Source organism: Oryctolagus cuniculus, chromosome 11 (assembly GCF_051225735.1).
Source record: "Oryctolagus cuniculus isolate XC-2025 breed Fujian yellow rabbit chromosome 11, ASM5122573v1, whole genome shotgun sequence".
Taxonomy (NCBI): Eukaryota; Metazoa; Chordata; class Mammalia; order Lagomorpha; family Leporidae; genus Oryctolagus; species Oryctolagus cuniculus.
The window spans coordinates 120,982,510-121,006,092 of NC_142877.1; the positions used below are offsets into that span (position 1 = coordinate 120,982,510).

The following is a 23,583-nucleotide window of genomic DNA, read 5'->3' on the forward strand; positions in this document are numbered from 1 at the left end:
CTGGCCCAAAGTGCCAGCATCCCATATGGGCTCCGGTTCTAGTCCCAGGTGCTTCTCTTCCAATCCAGCTCTCTGCTAGGGCCTGGGAAAGCAGTACAAGAGGGCCCAAGGACTTGGGCCCCTGCACCCACATAGGAGACCCAAGGAAGCTCCTGGCTTTGGATCGGCGTAGCTCCAACCGTTGTGGCCATCTGGGGAGTGAACCAGCGGATGGAAGACCTTTCTCTCTGTCTCTAACTCTAAACTCTGTCTTTCAAATAAAATAAAATAAATCTTAAAAAAAAACTGTATTTATTAGACACAGCCCCTATCCACTGGTTCACTCCCCAAATGCCCTCATTGGCTGGGATTGGAGACTCAATCCAGGTGTCCCACTTGGGTGGCAGGAACCCAACCACTTGAGCCATCACTCTTGCCCCCCAGCATCTGCACTGGACTCTGGAGTCAAGAGCCCAAGGCAGGACTCAAACCAGGCTCTTACCAGAGTGCGGGGGTCTTAACCACTAGGCCAAACAGCTGCCCCCCCAAGACCTTTTTGAAGTGTGCTTGAATGTTATAAATTGGAGGGTTCAGTTAGGGGAGGTAGCTGGTAGTGTTGCTCAGACTCCGTCTTTTCTGGGTTTTGTCTTATTTGCTGACAGGCTGGTTTCTTGCTGTGATTGTGAAGGTGTCTCCTTTGTTCTTTAGTCCTGTCCCTTTTTGCCGCATCTTTGGGGCTCTGTTATGTGTAACATATTTGTGGTTATGTCTTCCTGGTGAATTTCCCTTAATTATTTCTATCTTGATAATAATCTTGGTTTCAAAATCTTTTCTACCAGATAGTAAAAGAGCCACACTTGCTCTCTTATGCATTCTGGTTACGTTGGAGATATATTCATACACACACACACACACACACACATATATATATATATATATAGTCATTCTTTTACTTCCAACATGCCTTTACATTTAAAGTGGTCTTTTGTGGACAACATTATTTTATTTTTTTATTTTACAGAGTTAGTGAAAGAGCAAGATAGAGAAAAAGGTCTTCCTTCCATTGATTGGTTCACCCCCAAAATGGCCACTATGGCCGGAGCTACCGATCCGAAGCCAGGAGCCAGGTGCTTCCTCCTGGTCTCCCGTGCTGGTACAGGGGCCCAAGCACTTGGGTCATCCTCCACTGCCTTCCCGGTTCATCTAAGAATGCTGGACTGGAAGAGGAACAACCGGGACTAGAACTTGGTGCCCATATGGTATGCCGGTGCCGCAGGCAGACGATTAACCAAGTGAGCCATGGCGCCGGCCCTGACAACATTATTTTTTTTTATTTATTTATTTTTTTGACAGGCAGAGTGGACAGTGAGAGAGCCAGAGAGAAAGGTCTTCCTTTTGCCGTTGGTTCACCCTCCAATGGCCGCCGCGGCTGGTGCGCTGCAGCCGGTGCACCATGGTGATCTGATGGCAGGAGCCAGGTACTTATCCTGGTTCCCATGGGGTGCAGGGCCCAAGTACCTGGCAGAACATGAGCTGGTCTTGACTCTGAGTTTGTGACCCTGTCCCCAGTGTGGAATAAAACTGAGGACAAGGTTTAAGGGTAAAGGAAAGAGAATGTTGAATCTACTAATAGCTGAGGGGGTGGCAGATGGACACGCTAAGGACTGCCACCCTCCTTAGTGAGAATGGCCTGGGATTTCACTGAAGTTGCACGGGTGGCCTGGGTTCACAGCACATGCAAGAGGAGTGGCTAAGCTTCAGGGTAACTGGGGTGGAGGCCCAAACCGTTCAGCCAGGTGCTGGGCTGCCACGGGATTGTCGCTCGGGCCTTGAGGTCTGCCTGTAGGGGATTCACCGTGTTTCAATCAGGTGGGTCTGTTCTGGCCACTGTGAGAGGCCCAGGAGAGAGCCGAAACATTCCTGTGGCCTGGGTGAAAGACTTGGGTTGGGGTTGTCAGAAGTCAGATGGGGAGGGGGCCCTGATGGAGGTGTGGGCTCCTGAGTCTTCCAGGACATAAAGGACACAGGAGGGGCATGGGGTGGGAGGGTGGGGTGGCCTGCCATGCAAGGGAAGAGGGTGTTCAGAGAAGGCCTGGCAAGCTGTGTCAGCTGCGGGTGAGGCAGTGGGGGTGCCGGGGGAGAGGCAGCTGCTGGGTTTGGGAACAAAGAGGTCTTCAGTGTCCTGGAGAAGAGCAGCAGCAGTTGCTGGGTGCAGACAGGTTTGAGTGGAGGGGGCAGAGGGGGACAGGAGGGAGAGAGGACATGGAGACGGCATTGTGCAACTCCGCAGGTGAGTTCTGTGCCTCAGTGGGCAGAAGCCAAAGGACAGAGGGGATGAAGCTTCCTTCTGCTTGATTGTGAAATGCCTAAACTGTGTAAAGAGAGATGCAACTCAGCTACACAAGCCCAGCAGTTCCAATGCAGCTGAAAGCCCAGAGTGCCCTCAGGAGAGTCTCCACGACCCTCACCCCCAGCCCACACCCGGGAAGCCATGAACTCAGCCGAGGAGTTTATTGTTCCCTTGCATTTCCTCACCACATTACTGAAGTCCCGTAATGCCATGGCATTACATTTGTCTACGTTTCCATCTTTGCAGCCACGGTTTCCTACACTAGAACCTGCCCATGCTACTGTGTTTGCAAGGTTGTTGTCTCTGTTTTTCTCCTGTTAGTTTGCCAAGCACCCTGCTGCTCGCTCCCTCCTGGATCTCGAATCTGAAGACAGAGAGGGGATATCACCCCTCCCCGCCCCCTGCCTGCTCACATTCCCAGGAGAGGCTGCTTCTTTAGCAGCCCTTGGATAAAAAGTGTGCTTTTGACCTTCAACTTAAAAATGACTTTTTCTCTTTCTTTTTTTCTCCCCAGGGATGGAGATGTCCAGGCCCATGTAGTGGTCAAGCTCTGCCGGCCTTCTCACTGAGTTCTGCCCCCTCGGCTCTGGCCCTGGCCTTCTCCCCAGCCACCTCTGACCCCCAGGGTGCAAGTGAAGAGGCAAGGGGGAAGGGCAGGACACTCCTGCTTGGTGCCCTCTGGTTGTTTGCACTGGGAAGCTAAGCTGACTCTTCCTTGGGGCCCACTCTGAGGGTCTCACTGAGAGCCTCACCTATGGTCCATCACTTAGACGTCCTTAGCCCTGGGTTTGCAGATCCTTTAGCCCACGTCCCACAAGCTCACCACCCTGCAGAACACCCTGGACTGCTCCTAGACCAAAGGGAACACAGGTGCTATGTGGCCTTCCACACCCAGCCTGGCTCCCGCTAGTCTCTCAGGGCCATGCCACCAGGGCACACCAGCTTCTGGGCCAAGGCCTTGCAGGCCTACCAAGAAGGCTCTGCTTCTCAGCAGGGGGAGGGGAAGGAAAGGCAAAGTGCCATATGGTTCCTGGCAGCTCCCTCAAAGCGACTCTCCCTGCCAGGCAGCACCTTGCAGGGTAACCTCGCCCCTTTTCAGGCATGGGGAAGGCTTCCTTTCACCTACAGTTTTGTTCTTGGCCTTTTGGCTCCTCTCGGCCCTGCAGAAGTGGGATGTCAGAGACTTGGCAACTGCCATCTTCACTATGCCTGCCAGAGACCACCGATGCTTCCCAAAGTGGTGGCTCCAGTTTATACTGGGTGGGGGGGCAGGTGGGGGCAGGGAGAGCAGTGAGGCACTTTCCTCTAGTGCAGAATTGGGGAGCAGGCAACACAAACTCATTGAGTATTTTTTGTTGACAAAATTAACTACTTAGACGTGTGCAGCACAGTGGTGTTAAGTATGTCCATAATATGTGGCCACCATCACATCTATCTAGTTTTTAAAAAAATAGATGTAGGGCCGGTGCTGTGCCGCAGCAGGTTAAAGCCCTGGCCTGAAGCGCCGGCATCCCGTATAGGCACTGGTTCAAGACCTGGCTGCTCCACTTCCGATCTAGCTCTCTGCTGTGTCCTGGGAAAGCAGAGGAAGATGGCCCAAGTCCTTGAGCCCCTGCACCCACTTGGGAGACCTGGAGGAAGCTCCTGGCTCCTGGCTTTGGATTGGCACAGCTCCAGCCTTTGCGGCCAACTGGGGAGTGAACCATAGCATGGAAGACCTCTCTCTCTGCCTCTCCTCTCTCTGTGTAACACTTTCAAATAAACAAAATAAATCTTTTTTAAAAAATAGATGTATCTATTTGAAAGGCAGGGGAGAGAGAGACCATCACTCTGCTGATTCGCTCCTCAGGTCTACAATAGCCACGGGTGTCACATGAAGCCAGGAGCCTGCAACTCCACCTGGTCACCCACAGGGGCCGGGGGAGGCTAAGGTAGCCAGGAGTCGACCCAACACTCCGATATGGGAAGTGGGCTTCCCAAGCGGTGGCTCACCCTGCTGTGCTACCACACTGCTGCTCTATCTGGTTGTAAACCATTTTCATCGCCACAGAAGGAAACCCCACACCCGCCAGCGTCACCCCCATCCCACCGCGCCCAGCCCTGGCTCTCAGGGTACTGTCTGTGCTGTGGGCTACTTGGGACGGTTCACGTAAATGCAGGCACGCAGCAGGTGGCCCTTTGTGACTGGCTGCCTTCACTTAGCAGCGATATGGACAGACCCACAAAGCATGACGCTGAACTTGCTTCTCTGTGGTCCCAGTCGCTGGCCCAGCTGTCGCCGTGGTGCCGAGTTGCAGGAGTTGGGGATGTGTCCTGGGTGCAAATCTTGCGGCCATTCTGCAGCTTTTCTTCTCATTTTGCTGACAGCGCCCTGGGAGGAAGCAAGGCTTTGCATTCCGATGAAGTCTGTCTGCTCTTTCTGTCATCGCTCATCCTCTAGGTGTGACGTCTGAGGATGCACTGCCACGTTCAACATCAGGAAGGTGCGCTCCTGTTTCCTTGTAAGGAGTTTAGAATTTCAGCCCAACAGGAAGGTTTTAGCGCAGTATTTCTGAACGTGGAAATTAACCCAAGAATTGGAACACGACGTCCAACTGCACACAGCACCCAGCGCTTGCACTCCTTACTGGACTGCTGCTCGCGGGGGAGGGGGTGTGCATTAAACTGGGGGAGCAAAGGGCCAGGGGCGGAGGAAAAGAGGTCTGAGACCCCCTTTACTCTCAAGGGCCTCCGACTGCAGTCACCTCCCCCGAGGGCCCCCAGCAGAGGGGAGCCTGCCTGTAGGACTGCCGAGGGTCCAAGTCCAACGGGGGAGGCAGGGCTTGCACAGCGCCTCGCACCAAAGTTTGCCTGGAGAACCCCTCCCACCTTCTGGTAGCCTCCGGCCGGACCCGCCCAGACGTACTGACCCCGCCCCCTCCGCGCTCCGCCCCCTCCCAGAAAGGCCACGGCGGCGCCAGTAGCCTGAGCCGCTGCACTATGGCCGCGTCCTCTCAGCTGCGCGACTGCCAGGTACGCGGAAGCCTCCCGCAGTCAGGCGTCCCTGATTCTCGCTGAGCCAGGGTGGCCCGGCGTCGGGCGATGTGAAATCGAGCTTGAGGGTGACCCGAGGTCAAGCCGCGAGCACAAGTGGGTGGGCGCCGGCCGGCAGATCCTGTGGGGCCTGGCAGCGACCCTGGGCGCCAGCGCGGGCTGCACCCAGGAAGGGAGGAAGGGAACGGGGGCCCTTCTGGCGCCCCCACCAAGGGAAACCCCTGGCGGCTCTCGGGCTTGGAGAAGACCCCAGTACTTGGGTGCCACCGAGTACAGAGGGGACAACCAGTGACAGGGAGGGTCTCTTTCAGTTCTGCCCAGGGCAGGAGCCTGAGCCCACCTTGCAGATGAGATAGACTGAGGTTAGAGGGCACAGGCAGCTGGCCCTCAGCCACCCAAGTCCCATGCTGGGCCCTCTGGACAGGCTAAAGGGCATTCCCTCTGCCCAGGGAGTCTCTGGACTTGTGCCCCTGGCCGACTCTGCTGTCCCTGTGACCGGCTCTGACCACCTTGAGGCCTGAGGCTCTGCCTGAGTGGACAGTCCAGGGATGGAGTCGGTGGCGGCAGTAGTGTGCAGCCCGCCAGCCCAGCTGGATGGACCAGTGCCCTCCGAGTTGCACTTTAGCACCAGACTCCTCTTCTGCCTGGACAGCACCCCCACCCCTTGGTGATCAGGACTCCGGGTCGGCACATCCAGGTCCCTCCATTGGGTCCCCCTGGGCCCGTGCTACAGAGGGGCAGTGCTACAGGGGCCTGAGAGGCAGCGTCTTGCCCGAGGGCACACAGGTGTTCCCCGGATACTGGGTGGGTGTGAGTCAGGGTCAGTATCCGTCCCATCCCAAGCACAGAGCTGAGTTTCATGGTCTCACGGAAGCCTGGCCCTGCACCACTGCTAGGCGTTTGGAGGTCTGCAGGGGGCTGGGGCGGGGGCCCCTTGTGTCCAAGACTGAAGCCGGGCCGCCTCCTCCTTGTGCGTAGGCCTGGAAGGATGCCGGGCTGCCGCTCTCCACCACAAGCAACGAAGCCTGCAAGCTGTTCGATGCCACTCTGACCCAGGTACGCCCATCGGAGAAACGCTTGCCCTCTGTGAAGGTTTCGGGGGGTTTTCTGATTTGGTGAGTGCTTTTTCAGCTGCGCTCTAGCAGCGGAATGCAGTCAAGTCTGGAAGATGGAGCATGCCAGCCCACCCACCCCCTCTGCACTCACCCTCCTTTCCCAGGTCCCCCAGAGGTGGGTGGGCAGCAGTGGGCCGGTTAGGGGTGGCTTGGAGGGCTCTGGGCCCCCACAGACTCCCATGAGTGCCTACTGAGGGTTTCATGTGGGCTCTGCCCTTTAGATTTGGGGCTTACCTGTGGGACGCTGTCTCACCTGTGGCCGGGCCAGCCCCTCATCACATTCCTGGCTTTTCTGCACGACTGAAGGATCCTCTGGTTTAGAACTAGGAGGGGGGCTCAGAGTAAGGTCTAACTGGATTGATTGACAGATGGGGAAACAGAGACCCAGAGAGTTGAACTTCGTTGAGTTTGAGGTTGTCCAGTGAGATGAGGCAGAACCAAGATGCACCTGGGTCTGACAGGCCAGGGCAGTGCCCACAGCTGGCCTTTGCGTGAGCAGTGAGACCACTACATGCTGACCCCATCTGTAGAACGTGAGGGCTCAGAAGTTTCCAGAGGCATACGGGTGATGCAATGTCGTCAGCCAGGCCGCTGCTGTGTTCTGCCTGTTTAACTGTTTACAACATCACCACCCCACCCCACCTGCCTGCACTCAGTGTTGTAGAAAGAGGAACGTGCAGATCCGTGGATGACTGTGGCCCCTTGTATTTCAGTATGTAACGTGGACCAATGACAAGAGTCTTGGCGGCATCGAGGGCTGCCTGGCGCGGCTCAGAGCAGCAGATCCCAACTTCGGTGAGCAACACTTCCCCTGGGCTGAGGGCCCGGCTTCCAGGAGGCAGCCCCTCTCGCATTCCCTGACTGCAGGGACCCAGGCGGCTGGGGATGGGAGGTGGACTGACCGGGCCGCCTTTTGCACAGAGGGAGGAAGACCACACCTCTGGTGTGTTTGAGATCACGGTTGCTCCTGTCTGGTGGTGAAGGCTACAAAGGAGCTTTCGACTGTTTGCTCTAAATGCTGTCTCCTCTGCATGGAAGAAGCTGATCCCTTTTCTCAGACGAGGAAACCGTGGGTCATGAGGGCAAGCCAGTTCCAAAGCCACCACACTGGCAGAGGGGCTGGAACTGGGCAAGATGAACCAGTCCAAGGCGTGGATCCCTGGAACACAGGAGGTTTGAACTGTAGCCATGGCCCAGGGCCAATGAGCCTCACCCAGGCAGCTGGGCAGGGCAACCAGTGGGTGAGAGGCTGGCAACTCCGCAGACATGGGGAGGCCAGCACGGTGTGTTCTGGAACCCCAGGCAGGATAAGGTTGGGAGGGGAGAGCAGGGAGGCAGGGACCCACTTCCCGCCCAGTGCAGACTGGTCGGACCAAAGGCAGGGGGCTCATACAACCTGGGCAACGACAGAGCGGGCCTGCCTGCTGCCTGGCCTGCACCTGCTGCCACTCTGGGTGAGGCCTGGGCTGGGCTGGGCCGACCCAAGCGTCTGAATCCCCAGCTGTGTCCAATCTATTGCCAGCCATGGGCCATGCCATCTCTGCCGGCCTCAGGCTGATTGGCACTGGAAGCTCCAGGCAACTGGACAAAGAGCTGGATCTGGCTGTGAAGACCATGGTGGACGTGTCCAAAGCGCAGGCCCTGACACAGCGGGAGCAGCTGCACGTGTCTGCCGTGGAGACATTTGCCAACGGGTGAGGGGCCTCTGAGGGCTGTGTGTCTGTGATGGGTGAACCGAGGCTGGGCTGGGGGTGCCTCAGGCTGTCCCCATGCGGCCCCAGGGGAATCCTCAGCCCAGCTCATGAGAGCACCTGGGTCAGGGCTGCGTCCTGCCTGTGCAGTCGAGTGCCTGATAAGGAAGGCTGGGCTGAGATTCCCAATTCAGTGTCCAGTCACTCGTTTTGTTTCATGACCTCAATCAGTTATTAGTTTCGTTACTGAAATAATGGAACCGTGTGGTAGAAATGTCCACAAGAGGGCAGGAAGCATCTGTGCATGTGCTCCTGGTTCCCACACACCCCTGGGTGCACTGCCGCAGCCTTCCAGATTCCTGTCCCTGCCCCCCGCTGACCCTCATTCCCTGAGAACGGCAGTGCCCATGCCTGCTCTGCAGGTGTGACACCGCTGATGACCCCGCAGGAGCTCAGGGGTGCTGAGCCCGACGCGGGGACATCTCCTGGGGTCTGCTCAGTGAGTCCACACGGGGCGATTCCAGCCCAGACTCCCTACAGCCAACTGCTGGTCACACATGAAATTATCTCTAACAACTTATTGAGATTGTTTGTTTATTTGTTTGTTTCCTTTAACCAGGCCGTAAGATTCCTCATTGGGTTTTCAATGTTTGAGCCACTTTCTAACTTAGAAACTATTATTTTTAAGCCAATCCAATGCAGTCGACAACGTGGAATGTGTTTTATGCTTGGGGGTGCAGGCTTTGTGTTCAGTGGTGCTGAGAGCTCCTCTTGGCTTTCAGGAACTTCCCGAAGGCCTGTGCCCTATGGGAACAGATTCTCCAGGACCACCCGACGGATATGTTGGCCCTAAAATTCTCCCATGATGCCTATTTTTACCTGGGCTACCAAGATCAGATGCGAGATTCCGTTGCTCGAATTTACCCCTTCTGGTCACCAGATGTCCCCCTGAGCAGGTATGTGCAGTGGAAACCGCGTCGTTTCCTTCTCTAATCCCTCCCTGCAACCTAACGGTGGCAGCTCTGTCGGCCTTGCCGCACCTTAATGAGGCCACTGTTGCTCCTCTCTGCTGCTTTACCGCTCAAGGCCCCACTGGATGTCCGTCTCATCCTGAGAATGAACTCACACCCTCTGTAGCAGGATGCACTGACATACATCCCATAATTCATACAGCGTTCTCACCCATTCTGCACATCCACCTTAGCAGGGCTGAGGGCTCTGAGACCCTGTCCTTGTCGCCCTCCTGGGTCCCAGCTGTGGAAGCCACTGCCCTCTGCACACCCCAGTCCCTAAGGGAAGAGAGCTCTCCAGAGGGGCTCCCCATGGCAGTTAAGTGCCCAGAATGAGAGAACCGATGGCTGTTCCCTTTGGCCAGAACTGGTCACGTGACCAGGGCCGCCCACAGGAGACCAGGAAGCACAGTCCTGCTGCTGCCTGGGGGAAGGAGGAGGCTGGGTTGTCCCTGCACAACCAGCACACGGAGCCACTCCCTTGCATCTTGATCACAGGAAGGTTGTGAGCTCAAGCAGGTTAAAGAGTCTGTGTTGGGGCTCCCCCTAGAGGCTGGATCAGCTGGACGTGGAGGAGAGGGGCTAAAAGATGGTGTTATCACTTGAGAGGCAGAGAGAGACACAGGCCGAGATTTCCACTTGCCGGTTCACTCCCCAAATGCCCCAATAGCCAGGGCTGGAACAGAGCTAAATCCAGCAGCTGTGGACTCCAGGTTTCAGGTTTCCCACCTGGGTGGAGGGGACCTCCCAACTTGAGCCATCACCTGGTGCCTCCCAGTGCACATAAGCAGGAAGCTGGAGTCAGGAGTGGAGCTGGGACTCAAACCAGACACGGGGACGTGGACACATGTGTCTTCCCTGTGGCTAACGCCAGCCCCTGAACGATTTATTTTACAGACTCGTGTGATCGTGGGGCTGACATGTTAGCCCTCTGGAGGGCAGGCGGCAGGTGGGAAGTTCCCGCAGCGGCTGGCAGGAGAGACTTTTCTGTTTTCTAAGATTTATTTTGTTTTTTAAAGAGTTTTATTTACTTAAGATTTAGAGAGAGAGAGAGAGAGGTCTTTCATCCACTGGTTCACTCCGAATGACCGCAGTGGTCAGAGCTGAGCTGATTAGGAGCGAGGAGCTTCTTCTGGTCAGCAGCTTCTTCCCAGCCTCCCACGCAGGTGCAGTGGCCGAGGACTTGGGCCATCTTCCACTGCATTCCCAGGCCATAGCAGAGAGCTGGATTGGAAGCAGTGCAGCTGGGACTTGAACTGGCGCCCATATGGGATGCCAACGCTGCAGGCCAGGGCTTTAACCCGCAGCGCCACAGCACCAGCCCCCTGACGGGAGAGACTTGAATCTGGAGGCAGAATCCTGGTCTCCGGAGCCCTCAGTCTGTCTACGGATGGGGTGAGGACCACCCACGCTGTGGAGAGAAGCCACTTTAACTCAAAGAACACTGACGTCAATGTCGGCCCCACGAACAACTTACTGCCTCAGCCACACCTGACTGGTGTTTGGACAGGAAACTGAGTTCTGCGGTCCAGCCAAGTGGACATAGGGACTTGACCACCACAGGGGACTTTCAGGACCTGATACACAGTAAGCACTTAATAAATAACCCAGAAAGCGCTCAGTGAATGACCTCACAGAGCTTCCTTAGTTACCTTGCAGTTAGCCGTCTGGAAGGGGCTGTTCTAGAATATGCTTCTGTGAACTACGAGTCGGATCTGTATCTCGCACGGGAGCAGAGATAACATCCAGCGTGCAGAGTCCAGCTTCAGTCTTGTTTCCCCTTGGCTGGAAAGCCACGGGCAGGACGCCTCTATCCTGTGTGAGCACTGGGGGTCCTGGCTGTCAGTGAGACGGGTGAGATGGGGGTGTGCATTTCCTGTGCAAGGGAAGTGGACCTATCCTGGCTGGGGCCGTGAGAGTGAAGTGGACAGGGTCCCGGCCCCAGGTCCCCTGGGCCTGGGGAGGAGCCTGGCTGTGCAGGGGGGGTGTCCAGCTGGGCAGACGCTGGGAGCCGAGCTGCAGAAGCAGAGGAGGAGCCACAGACAGACCCCAGCCAGGAGAGCTTCCCAGGGAGCAGTCCTCTGTCCCACCATGGGGGCTTCACCAGTCAGATGCGGCAGGGGTGGGGTGGAGGGAGACCCTGTGCAGATGACTTGGGGGTGGGAGGGCACTAATCCAGGCAGGCCCTGCAATGTTATGGTTCTGATGACTAAGGTCATTAGGTCATTAGCCCCTCAGTAGAGGGAGCCTGGAGAGCTGAGACGCAGCTGTAATGGCGTCCACAAGTGGGGCACTCGGAGCAGCTGGGGTGCACCTGCCTGTGTGCTGCAGGCCAGCGCCTGCCCCATGCTCAGCGGGGGCCGGACGTCCTCTTGCAGCTCCCGCTGTTCCTGGGTCCCTGGAGTGCTTGGGCTTGTGGCTGTCCCCGCTGATTTTTTTTTTTTTTTTTTTGACAGATAGAGTTAGACAGTGAGAGAGAGACAGAGAGAAAGGTCTTCCCTCCATTGGTTCATACCCCAAATGGCTGCCACGGCTGGTGCTACACCAGTCGGAAGCCAGGAGCCAGGAGTCTCCTCCTGGTCTCCCATGCGCATGCAGGGACCCAAGCACTTGGCCCGTCCTCCACTGCCTTCCCAGGCCAGAGTAGAGAGCTGGACTAGAAGAGGAGCAACCAGAACTAGAACTGGCGCCCATATAGGATGCCAGCACCACTGGCAGAGTATTAACCAAGTGAGCCACGGCGCCAGCCCCTGTCCCCGCTGATTTTGCTTCCTCACCGCCGTCTTCCTTCTCTGTGTTCTCATGGCCCCTTTAGGACACAGTCACGGCCCAGGGCCCACCCATCTTAACGTGGCAGATTCTGCAAAGCATGAGTCTAACAGGGTCCCGTCACGGTCCCTGGAGTCGGGACATCGGCCCATGTACTGGAGGGCACAGAGCAGTGCTCCCCGCCTGTCCTATTGTATTTTGAGGTGACTTGTTTTCTCTGTCTTTAGCTATGTGAAAGGCATCTATTCTTTTGGACTGATGGAAACCAACTTCTACGATCGGGCGGAAAAGCTTGCCAAAGAGGTAAGTAGCCGACTCTTTCCAGAAGTGCCCTGGCCTTGAGAGAGTGGCCAAGAAGGGGGCCACCCGCTGGTTGACCTGAGCCAGTCCCCCTGAAGGTCCCCAAGCATAGGACTCACTGCAGTGCCAGCAGCTGCCCCAGGCAGGAAGCTGACCCCTGCCATCCCCGTGCCTCTGTGGCCACGGAGCCACGCCCCTTGGCCAGCCACAGCCCAGGCCTGCAGCAGAGGGGGTGAAGCTGGGGAGGCTTTGCTCAGCCCCTGGCTCAGGGTTGCACTCGGGGCGTCTGTGCTCCCACCAGCTCTGCTGGCTTCCAGGGCCTATGCTCGGCACTGCTGGGACAGTGTGGGGAATGGATGTAAACCTTCCTCCTTGAACTTCACGTTTCTCAGCATCACTGACTGCACACGAGGCTCAGAAGGCGGCACAGAGGTCAGGGACAGAGGCTGATGCCCGCTGGCCTGACCTGGGGCTTCTGTTTCTTCCTGCATGGTTTGGACCCTCCCCACCACACACACCTTTTCCAAAGACTGATTTATTTGATAGGCAGAGCAACAGAGAGAGAAAGACGGAGTTGGACAGGGACAGGGACAGGGAGAGGGGAAAGAGATCTCTTCTACCTGCTGGTTCACTCCTCAAAGCCAGCAGCAGCTGGGGCTAGGCCAGGCCAAAGCCAGAAGCCAGGAACTCTATGTGGGTCTTCCAGGTGGGTGGCACGGGTCAAGTACTCGTCCATCCTCTGTGCCCTCCCAGGTGCATGTGGAAGGAGAGGAAGCAGAACAGCCAGGACAATGTGGGATGCTGGCGCTGTAGCCAGGGCTTCACTCACCTCTACACAGACCTGCCCCGAGCCCTGCCCTAGAGCATCCACTGGGCGTTTCCCGCCTGCCCTCGGTCCCAGACTGCGGCCCCCACCTGTGTCATGAGGGCTGGCACTGCGTACGGTGGATGCTACTCTGTGCGTGGGCCCAGAACAAGTGACAGGCTGCAGCCTGCATCTTCTCCTCTGTCCACCTCAGAGGAGTGGATCCTGAGGCCCAGGGGGCAGCTGCTGCTCTTGGTTCAGGCTGGGGACTCCAAATGCACCTGCTGTCACTCACACTCTGTCCATGTGATGCCTTTCTCCCATTGCTCAGAGAGGCCAAGGCCACAAGGTCGGAGGTGAGCCAGATTCTCTAAGGCCACCTGACCAGACAGGGGTCCTTGAAGCTGCCAAGACCAGAACCCAGCCTCCCTGTGACAAGGTCAGGATCTTACCCTGTTGTCGCCCTGGTGTTCCTCAGCACCCCTGGTAGGTAGCACCCCTGGGTGTCATCGCATCACAGAATTAGAGCCCAGGCTGGAGATCAGGGCCACAGCTCCTTTGTCTGCAAGTCAAGTCAGAGGTCAAGGTCTGGAGTGGCTTCCTGGTGATTTTACTTCTATACGTGGGTGACCAGGCACTACCCTCCCACAGCAGCCACAGGAAGGCCCTGCAGAGACCACGGCAGCCAGGCCCTCCTGTTGGGTGGTATCCACCTGGGCACCTGGGGGCTGGCAGTGCAGTCAGAGAAGCGTGGGCAAGGGTGGCCGGATGTGGTAAGTCGGATGTGGCAGGTCCCTCCAGGGTCAGCCACAAGGTGCAGACTAAGGCTACACAAGTGGCAGGGGGAGGTAGAAGAATCCCCTCGCTGCTCCTCACTGCCACACAACGAGGCTCCCGGAGGTGATCCCCGTGTGGTGAGGTGGACTTCCTGGACAGCGAGGAGCCACGCTGGACTGGAGCAGCCGCACGGGCGGCCATGGGGCGGGGTGTCTGCACAGCCAGCAGGGCAGCCCAAGCACGTCAGTCATTGTGAGGCAGGGGTGTAATGGATACTGGCTGGGCATGCTGCGAGCCTGAGAGGCCAGAGCTGGGCAGCTGGGGCTGGATCAGCACGTGCTGGGAGGGGGAGCCTAGGGGCCACTTGGGAGGGCTCTAGGCGAGGGAGCGCACTGGTCAGTCCCTGCTCATGTCAGAGCAGGAGTGGGGCAAGCCAATGGGCTGTGAGCCGCAGCCCTTCCGGACTGCCCTGCATGAGAGCTGTGTGCCCAACAGGGCCGCACCCAGTCTACTCGGACTCAGCCCTCACCCTCTCCAGTGTCCGGCACCCAGGGATCCAGCACAGGGGGTGCCCACGCTTCTTACAGACCCTTCTGCTTCCTGTCTGTGTCCCGATGAGCAGGGGCAGGACACATGGTGGCAGCAGTTGGCAGTCCAGGGCAAGCTGCACACCACCTAGCTTGGGGAGACCGAGGCAGCAGGCTGGGGGATGGTAGCCCAGGATTTGAGATGGGACCTGCCATGGGCAAATCCATGGGACTTTCATGAGTCTCAGTCTACTTCCCTGTGCTTGGCACCTAGTGGGTGCTTGGTAAACATGAGCTGACCCCGGGAGCACAGGCAGCATGCTGCTGTGAGGCTAGGCTCACTCCCCGGTCCAGCCTGCCTCTCTGGGCACGTGAGCAGCCTCTGACCTCAACAGCAGTGCTGTCAGCACTGGAAAGCCCCCCGTTGGGTGCCTGTGTAGTGTGTGGGGAGGTCCCCAGCTGAAGGGCACTGGACGGTCCCCACCAAGCTCACCTCGACAGTGTCCACTTCTCCAAGCAGCCCTGAGTGGGAGGCAGCATCCGGGGCCCCTGCACTGGAGGGAAACTGAGGCCAGATGCAGGAGCCTCAGCTGTATGCAGGAGGCTGTGTGGTCCCAGGATGAGCCCTGCATTGGAGACTCTGCTGCATCCCAGCTGCGAACCCTGGGCCAGTAGCACACCTCTGCCTCGCGGTGTCCTGTGCTGGTGTGCCCTACGCATGCGTACATGGGCTGTCCTGGGGTTGTGATGGTTCTGAGCTGGACCCAGGCCTGTGAGAGATTGCTGTGGCCTGCCCAGGCTGACTGACCCACGCTGTCTCACCCACACGCAGGCTCTGTCTATCACCCCGACGGATGCGTGGTCAGTGCACACCATTGCCCACGTCCACGAGATGAGAGCAGAGGTCCAGCAGGGTCTGGAGTTCATGCAGCACTCGGAGACGCACTGGAAGGTACGGTTCTCATCCCCCGGCCACCTGCCAAGGGAACTCAGTCGGTGTCCTGAGGCACAGGAGTTCACGGGTGTGCTTGAAACATTTCTGTCACGCTACCCATGGCTACAAAGCACCTCTCAACACCTGTTGGTGGAAGTTTCTAGAACTGGTCTAGAATTGGTAAAAGGAATACATCATAAAATTACCATGAAGACAAGAGCCCCACTGGGGTGAGACCTAGGAGGCCCTGAGCTGGTCCTCCTGCCTGCCTGGAGCCCAGGGGTGGCCTCTCAGTGTAGCTGAGGGTGTGGACACAGGGGGGATGGTGCACTGGCCATCTGAAGGGCTGGCATACTCGGCTTGTCTTAGGTTCCGAGGACTGGGTGCCACCACTGTCAGGTCATCGTCAGTTGCCCCAGCATTGAACACCATAGAAAGGGCCACCTGAGCAAACTCGGGATTCACCTTAAACCTGTGAGGTCCTAAGGGCCGTCCAAACCCTAAGCCGAGTCCTGTCCACCTTGCTCCTGGGCCTGTTGTCCATGTTTTTGGTTCCGTCTGGTTACCCCATGGGCCTCAAACCCTCTCTCTGAATAATGGATTTATCATTCCAATTAACATCGTATGTGCAGAAGAGGGAGCCAGTACATCATTACTTCCCCATGCTGGCCCTGCTGCAGCCACGTCTCAGCTCTGACGCCAGTGCACATCCTCCTGGGTTGATCCCGGCGTCCTAGCTGCCCTCGCCCAGAGCTGGCTCTGACTGGCAGCACGAGGCAGCATTTGTACCTCTGCACCTCCTGGGGCTTCCCTAACTCTCTCGTTCTCCCCCAGGACTCGGACATGCTTGCCAGTCACAATTACTGGCACTGGGCTTTATTCCTGATTGAAAAGGTAGGTGACCCCCTGGGGGAGAGGAGCTGCTCTCCAGCACGCGTTGTCTGTCACACCCTGGGTGCCCTCACAGTGGCACAGGCTTCAGGGCCCTGGCACCCAGAGCACCCAGGTTTTTAGGAGGCTTTCCAGGCCTGCGATGCTATCCACCTTTTCCTCACTGCTGGGTCCTGGGAATCATGTCACATATGTGTGGTTTGCGGGGGCCACCAAGACCTGCTACAGTGAACGGCCCAGCCCCCACCCCAGTGGTTGGCCCTGCAGGAACCAGGAGACCACCCAGCAGGAGTGGGGCAGGAGCTGCTCCTCCAGGCGCCTTACCCCAGTGATCCCACCAGAGGGTCCCGTTCATAAGGTGCTTCCCGCACTGCTGTTCCCGCGGGGAAAGCGGGACGCTCCCTAAATATCCAAAGACAGAAATCAGTGCCTGGGAGGTGAGCACCAGGCATGACGTGGGATGCACAGGGTGGGAAACACGGGCGGGAGACTGGAAGGGGAGGCGAGAGCAAGCTCTGCTCAGCCACCTTGGCTGCTCTATCCCAACTGCCTGGGACCTGGGGCGTTTGATTCCAGATGACTGTGGATTCCGGGGTGTCTGCATGGAGGAGGGCACCCTGGTACATCTTGGGGATGGGACTGAGTGCAGTTCCCTGCACACCTGACACAGGTAGCCTGCGGGGTGTCTTCCACCTGGTCTGCCCTCTGACTGGGACCTGTCCGCTGAAGTCAGGTGTGGAAGTTTCCACTTGTGGTGTCACATCAGCTCTGAACAGGCTTTGGATTCTGGAGGTCTTGGGGCTGAGAGTTTCGGGTGGGGGTGCCTGACCTGTGTTGACTTTGCCCAGCAAAGACAAGGCCTTCCCGGATCGGTCCCCTCGCAGCAGCCTGGCTCCGCTGCCCTCGCCTTCTCCGCACCCCCTCAGCAGCGCGTGGCGGCCACGGGCAGGGGTCTTGTTCATTTCTCAGGGCTGTGCTTTGCCTCGTTCATCACGGGAGCTGTGTTTTGCAGGGCGACTACGAGGCGGCACTGACGATCTACGACACCCATGTAAGTGCCCCTGGGCCGCACCAGGCTCCCTGCCCACAATGCCCGTCAGGCTCTCCCAGACCTGTGAGCCGGTCTCTGCTGGCACAGCCAACACACGGCTGGAGCAGAGCCCCGCATTCTGTGAGGCCTCACGGGCTTGACTGGCCCAGAGCGGTCTCATGGCTCATCGTCCTCGGTACCCCCACAGGCCTTAAAAATAAAGCCTGGGGTCTCAGCACCAGAGAAAATCAGTGAAGTTCTGGAAGCAGTCCTTTGGGGGTTGAAGGGACATTGTAGGAAGAAATGGAGGTGATGGGGACCTGTGAGATGAGATGTGGATCTTGGCACCCCTGAGCAAAGCTGAGTCTGGAAGTGTGGCCGGGGGCGGGGTCTCTGCCAGCCTGCTCTGAGGCTTGGTGATGGGTGACGGGCCAGGCCCAGCAGATGCTCCCGGGCACGCAATGGGGGCAGCTTCTCCAGGTCACTTGGTGCCCTCTCTTGCGCCTGGTGCAGTCTGAGCTCTTGGTCACAGTAAGGGTGACAGTCCTGATGGCAGAGGTGGTGGGGACCAGATAGTGGCGCCCTTTGGCTGAGGGCTTGCTCTGTGCAGACCCCATACATAACCCAGACATGCTCCTCGCTGGCCCTGGGTCCCCCATCAGCCCACAAGCAGAGTATGGCTAGGGTCATGCCTGTCTTCCAGATCCTGCCCCGACTGCAGGCCAGCGGCACAATGCTGGACATGGTGGACACCTGCTCCATGCTCTACCGCCTTCAGATGGAAGGTAGCACACCTCTGCCCCTCAGGCTCACTCACCTCCCCTCTACACAGCGAGTGCACGGTGCAGCTGCCCGCCTGGCCTGGCTCCGTAGATGCCCTGAGACCAGCACGTCTGGCCGCCGCGTCTGTTTCTTCCAGTTCCCACTACTCAGCGAGGAGACCTCAGGCTCCACTCAGGGAGGCACCAGCCACTCCCATGGTGCCCTACAGTCCTTGGGGCACAGGGGGCAACTGGCCACCTGTCCTCACAGCCTCCTTCCCCAGACATAGGGTTGAGTGTCTCAACTCCCTGGGATGGCAGAGTTCTCTGTCACCCCAGCCTGGATGAGTTTGCCACAGTCCTGGGGGCTGTAGGACGCTTCTGGGCAACCCCCAGCATGCAGGCTGGTACTCTCCCGGCCAGGCTCAGCAGAGTCAACGCTGTACCTGTGCAGGCCTGGGTGAGGCCCGGGGCAGCAGGACATCCACATGCAGGATGAGGGCCTGGGTAGCTTGCTTCTGGAAGGTTCCACGCAGGCTTTGTGGTGGAGATGAAATATGAGCCCTGAAGGCTGTGTAGGGTGACCAGGCAAAGTGCAGCAGCCTGTCCAAAGCCAGCGGCCTGTTAGGAACAGTGCAGGCTGGCTGGGTGGGGAGGGCAGGTGACGAGCGGGCTTGCAGCCAGGGTAGGGGTGGGGTCCGCTCATGGCTGCTCTGCACAGGCCTGGAGCTGCCTTCGAGAGGCTCCTCGGGATGCGCAGAGGCTGAGCCCAGGCAGGTGGCGGCGGTGGGGTGTGAGCGGGAATGCCAAGGAGGACCCTGACTTAGGCCTGGGCCTCATATCCTGCCCAGGGCCCTCCAGAATTGGGTGGCGTGGGCCACACTGGGGGAATGGTAGAGACTTATTAACCCTGAGACCCTGTCACCCCTGCACCTTTGCTCCTTATGAGGCTGAGACTGAAAATTTACTGGAACTCTCTACGGAGCCTTTGTGCAGGTGTGGAGAGAGGATGGGCTACAGGGCGGTAGAATCACGGAGACACAAGAACCGTGTCCAAATCGCCAAGGGAGACAGAGCTGATGGCTGTGTTCATGGTCATGTAGGTGCCCGAGTGAGGAAGGATGTGGTGTTGTGTTGGCCTCTTAAGCCTGAGGCTGACCCCTGACCAGCAGGGGACAGTACAGACACTCCCCCACAAGGCGAACGGGAGAGGTATGGTCGATGGGTCAGGCACACCACAGCAAGCACCCGTGAGTTCTATCGAAGCAGGAACTACTTTATTGAGGAAGTGTACAGGCTTATAAGGCTTACAAAAGACATGCGCAGTAGGGGATCCAATCAGCGAAAGGTCATGCAGGCATGAGTGAAGCATGCACAGGGGCATCTTATGCAAAGTATGGGGATCATGCACTGTCCACGTGTCTGGAACTAAAGCGGTGCCGGTGGTCTGATCTTACCTAGCTTAACCGCAGCAGCCGCAGACACGCCCCTCGAACATCCGCCAGGCTCCATATTGTAGTGGAGATTTTAGGCAGTGCCCAACAGTGATGGACTCAGGAGGATGGGAAGCAGAGGGCAGCAAGGGCTGCATGAGGGGACAATCCAGGCAGGAGGGCCGAAGGAGGCTGTCCAGGTTTACCCAAGGCCTGGTGTGGCCCAGGTGCCACCCTCACCATGGCTGCTGAGAATCAGTGGTATTTTTGAGGTTTGTCAAAGGGTTAGAGACTTAGCACTGGTTAGATTTACTTTATGCCTTATGCACCTGCTGCTTTTGTAATGGACAAAGTTCACACAAACCCAAAGTCCCCCGCCGCTCCAGCCTGTCACCTGCAGCAGGACCCACCATAGAGCCTCCTAGGGACGTGATTGGAAGAGGACATAGGCGTGGGACACCCTCTGGAAACTCACACCGGGCCCTGGGCATCCTCCATGTTTCCCCAGGAGTGTCCCTGGGCCAGCGCTGGCAGGATGTCCTGCCTGTAACCAAGAAGCACACGCGTGATCACGTCCTGCTGTTCAATGATGTGCACTTCCTGATGGCTTCGCTGGGTGCACGGGATGCCCAGACCACGCAGGAGCTGCTGACCACCCTGCAGGAGGCCAGCGAGTACGTGGGCCCCCACCCCCACTTCCCACAGGACCAGGGTGCCGGTCCTGCTGAAGCTCGCCCCCACCTGCCAGGGAGGCTCATGGTGAGGGCTCACTCGTGAGCCCAGCTTTGGGGATGGAAGACGGGTGCTGGGGTATTTTCCCCAAGGTCAACGGTGCCCCCAGGACAGAACGGCCTCTCCCCTACCCCACAGTACAGCGTCAGTGTCATTGGGCAGTCTCCCTTGGGGAACACCGGGGCTTACACACTCTGCCAGGCACTTCTCTGCTGTGAACCTACGTCCTCATCTGTAACAAGGGGACGTGCCTCCTGTGGGCGGCTGACAGCTGGGAACCCTGGGCTGCCGGCCATTCCCTTCCCGGGACAGTTTGGCCCCAGTCTGTGTGCCAGGCTTTTGTCTGTGCTGTCTGCAATCCTGCTGGCTCTGTGAGATCAGAGCTACCTGGTCTACTTTACATATGAGCACTCCGAGGCCAGAGGAAGGAGAACCCGTGTGGGGCTCGGTGGCTGGTGACAGCCGAGTGTAAGGTCAGAGCCATGGTCTGTCCCCTCGCTGGGCTACTTCTCTGACACCACACCCCATGGAAGCACCTGTCGTGTGGCTCTGTGCCGGGCACTTGACAGAAACACCTGCCGAGGGAGGAGTGGGCCCTCCCACTGATGCCTGTGCCAGCTGCTGAGAGCACGTTCTTGGCCTGTAGGTCCCCGGGGGAGAACTGTCAGCACCTCCTGGCCCGAGACGTGGGGCTGCCCCTGTGCCAGGCCATGGTGGAGGCTGAGGCCGGGAATCCCGACCGCGCTCTCGACCTGCTTCTGCCCATCCGCTACCGGATCGTCCAGATCGGAGGCAGCAATGCCCAGGTGGGTTTGCCGCCTCCAGCCAGGCTCACCAGGGAGCGTCCTGTACCCCATGCCACCTCTGCAGGCAGCCTGTCATCCTGGGGTGCAGGCCACTGTCTCTAGCCACGTGTGGGGTGTCAGCTCCGTGCCTCCACCTGGCAGGGTCTAACTTGCCCTTGACATTCCAGAGAGACGTCTTCAACCAGATACTGATTCACGCGGCCCTGAACTGCACTTCCAGCAAGCACAAGAATGTGGCACGGTGAGCCCCGCACCCCTTCCTGCACACGTGGGGTCTCTGGCCGGGGTGGCTCCTGCTTCCGCGACTCTGCAGGTGTGAGGCTGCGGCAGGGGAGTTGTTTCCCAACGCAGGTCAAACCTCCTGCCCTCCCCAGCCCCCTCTCCACTGTCACCATGCTGAGCTACAAGGGCCCCAGGCACATCCCGTGCTGTGCCCAGGGACACCCTGACCCTTTCCTGCCTGGCCGACTCCTGCTGCTCCTTTGGGCCTGGACTCCCTTTGCCTTCCTGTGCTGGCTGTGGGAGGCAGCGGGGAGCAGGCAGACCCAGGGCCTGGCTGCATGGGGCTCCCTGTCCTGACGTCCCCTCCTGTAGAGAATTGCCCTGGCTCTTGTTAGCAGGGGGAGGGAGCTCAGGAGGGCACCCCATGGAAGTGACAGTTGAGAGCTGACAGCCTAGTAGATTGAACCAGGCAGGGGTGAGTCTGGTTAAAGGGACAGCATCGCCAGAAGGCAGGGGTGTTGGGGGCACCCGAAGAAGGGAGCTGTGTGGAGCCCCAGCCGTTGCAGACCCCGGGGGAGCTGGGCCTTGCTCACCTGAATCCCTGAGCGCTGACAGCTCTTTATTCTGTGCTCCTGAGAGGGACCTGACTCCTCCCAGCTCTGCCGCCTCTGCTGTGTGAACAGGGACAGAAGGGTGAGCCGCACAGCTTCCAGTGACAGAGGGGTGCTGTGGGAGGGTGGCCTCCGGGGCTGCAGGGTCCCTTTGCTGCGGGACGCCAGCGGTCCAGCAGGTACGCAGTGGCAGTGGGCCAGGCCCTGATAGTACAGGTGAGTGCACGCTGTGAAATGGGTCTGGCTGGGAGCGCCAAGCTGTTTGAAACCCTGAGAGGTCTGAGACAAAGGTGCCAGCTTTCCTTCCTCCCTGACCACGTGCGCTTGTCTAGGGTGCAGCACCACGGGGGCCTCCAGTCCCCGCTTGGATGTGAGGCGGCCTCACTGGTGGCAGCTGCGGGCGAGGAGGCCGAGAGGACACGGAGGCTAGGGGTTGAGCTAAGGCAGGTGTCTGCGCAGTGTGCCTGTGCTACTGGCGCCTTGCTGCTCTGTCCTGTCTCCTCAGAAGCCACCCTCAGACCCATTCACCTCTCCGTGGCCCTGCTCCCAACACCGACCCCTTGGGGACCTGGGCTTCACCATGGGAGTTCTGGAGGGACTCAGTGAGTGTTTGCCGCCAGCCTGGGTTTCCCACACCGCCTGTCCTGCTGCTGCTGTTCCTGAGTCAGGGTCGGTGTGGCTTCCTGCCCCACCTGTCACCAGCGCTGTGCTGTGGAGCAGGTGGGACCCCAAGTCATGCAGCTCTTCTCGGGGCAGACCAGGCCACGGTGGCACCCCCTCCTGTCTCAAACAAAGTGCCCTCCACCAAGGTGCGCGGACACGGACACGGGGCCCTGATGCGTCGTCTGCTGCCTTCATGCTATGGCCAAATCTGCCCATGTCCCACCTTGGGGCGAAGCCTTCTAGAAGAGTCCACTCCTGAACCTGGATGTGTTTCCACAGGAGCCTTCTGATGGAGCGGGACGCCCTGAAGCCCAACTCGCCCCTGACCGAGCGGCTCATCCGCAAGGCCACCGCCGCGCACCTCATGCAGTGAGCGCACCCGGCCGCCTCGGCCTGCAGGACCTCCGCAGGGGCTGGCCAGCCTCAGTCCAGCTGCCCTGCTGGGCTGAGCTTAGGAAACACCCGCTGTAAGCCAGCAGTTCTACAGGACACACAGATCTCAAGTGTGATTCAGAATCTTAGGGCCAGCGCGCATTGTGAAGCAGTCAGAACCAGTGGGTGCTTGTTCTACTCGCCTGCCACTAGGTTTCTTAGGGCTTGCTTTCGCTTCTGCTTCAGGGTTGCTCCAGCTTGGGAGGAAGGGCAGAGGTAGGGTGGGCTCAGCGGGGGAGGAGTCTCCCAAACACAGGTCCTGTCCACGGCCTCCTCCTACTCCCCCCACCTCTCCCTGATTAGAGCTGATTAAGCTCATTCCTCTATTGCAACTGTCATCGGACACGGCTTCCCCGTCCTCGCAGAGTCCAGTGCTGTGAGGGCACGAGGGGCAACTCAGCGAAGCTCTGCTCTGGCACAAAGCAGAGCCCCACACGAGGCCGTGACAAGGCCTGAGCTGTCTCCTGAGTGCCACCTCCGGTCTCCTGCTTGCTGTCCACCCTGGCTGATGTCCCCACGCGTGTGCTGAGCGGCCCTCCCGGAAGGGGACTCTGAGTGCCACGGTGGCCGTCAAGGTCCTTCAGTTCCCACTGACGTTAGGGAGCAGGTGCTGGGCAGGCAGAGGAAGCCTCCGAACCTAGTCGGCCCTCATGGTTTGCTCAAGCTCAGGCAAATTTCAAGAATTAAAATAAACTGGTTCCTTTGCCTTTTT

General features: G+C 58.6%; 2 protein-coding genes across 11 annotated transcripts in view; both read left to right on the plus strand.

The window, feature by feature from the left end:
- LOC138843211 (tetratricopeptide repeat protein 38) overlaps positions 1–4,115 on the plus strand; it is a 73,006-nt gene extending 68,891 nt beyond the window's left edge. For all 7 annotated transcript variants that reach the window (XR_016216418.1, XR_016216416.1, XR_016216417.1 and 4 more), the window contains one exon: positions 2,844–4,115. The gene's annotated coding sequence lies outside the window, so the exon portion shown is untranslated. The remainder of the gene's footprint in view (positions 1–2,843) is intronic.
- A 1,087-nt stretch (positions 4,116–5,202) lies between these two features.
- Positions 5,203–23,581, plus strand: LOC100357711 (tetratricopeptide repeat protein 38). 4 transcript variants are annotated; one of them, XM_051828145.3, is made up of 15 exons: positions 5,205–5,341; positions 6,341–6,418; positions 7,191–7,272; positions 8,000–8,171; positions 8,951–9,124; positions 12,175–12,250; positions 13,384–13,491; positions 15,189–15,308; positions 16,125–16,184; positions 17,194–17,232; positions 17,915–17,996; positions 19,914–20,079; positions 20,784–20,943; positions 21,111–21,184; positions 22,719–23,581. In XM_051828145.3, exons 1-15 carry the CDS (start codon positions 5,309–5,311, stop codon positions 22,810–22,812), a joined length of 1,518 nt encoding a protein of 505 aa, XP_051684105.1. In that variant the 5' UTR covers positions 5,205–5,308; the 3' UTR covers positions 22,813–23,581. The 4 variants fall into 4 exon arrangements, 2 of the variants coding, with proteins under 2 accessions (XP_051684105.1, XP_051684106.1); XR_016216406.1 differs by lacking the exon at positions 17,915–17,996 and having other exon boundaries at positions 5,203–5,341; XM_051828146.3 differs by lacking the exon at positions 13,384–13,491.
- The last annotated feature ends 2 nt before the right edge of the window (positions 23,582–23,583 follow it).

Excerpts from the sequence above, each read along its gene's own strand:
- LOC100357711 (XM_051828145.3), top strand. The coding sequence starts at position 5,309 with ATGGCCGCGTCCTCTCAGCTGCGCGACTGCCAG. Across the intron at positions 17,233-17,914 it reads TGACGATCTACGACACCCAT|ATCCTGCCCCGACTGCAGGC; the intron begins GTAAGTGCCCCT and ends CCTGTCTTCCAG. Across the intron at positions 17,997-19,913 it reads CTACCGCCTTCAGATGGAAG|GAGTGTCCCTGGGCCAGCGC; the intron begins GTAGCACACCTC and ends ATGTTTCCCCAG.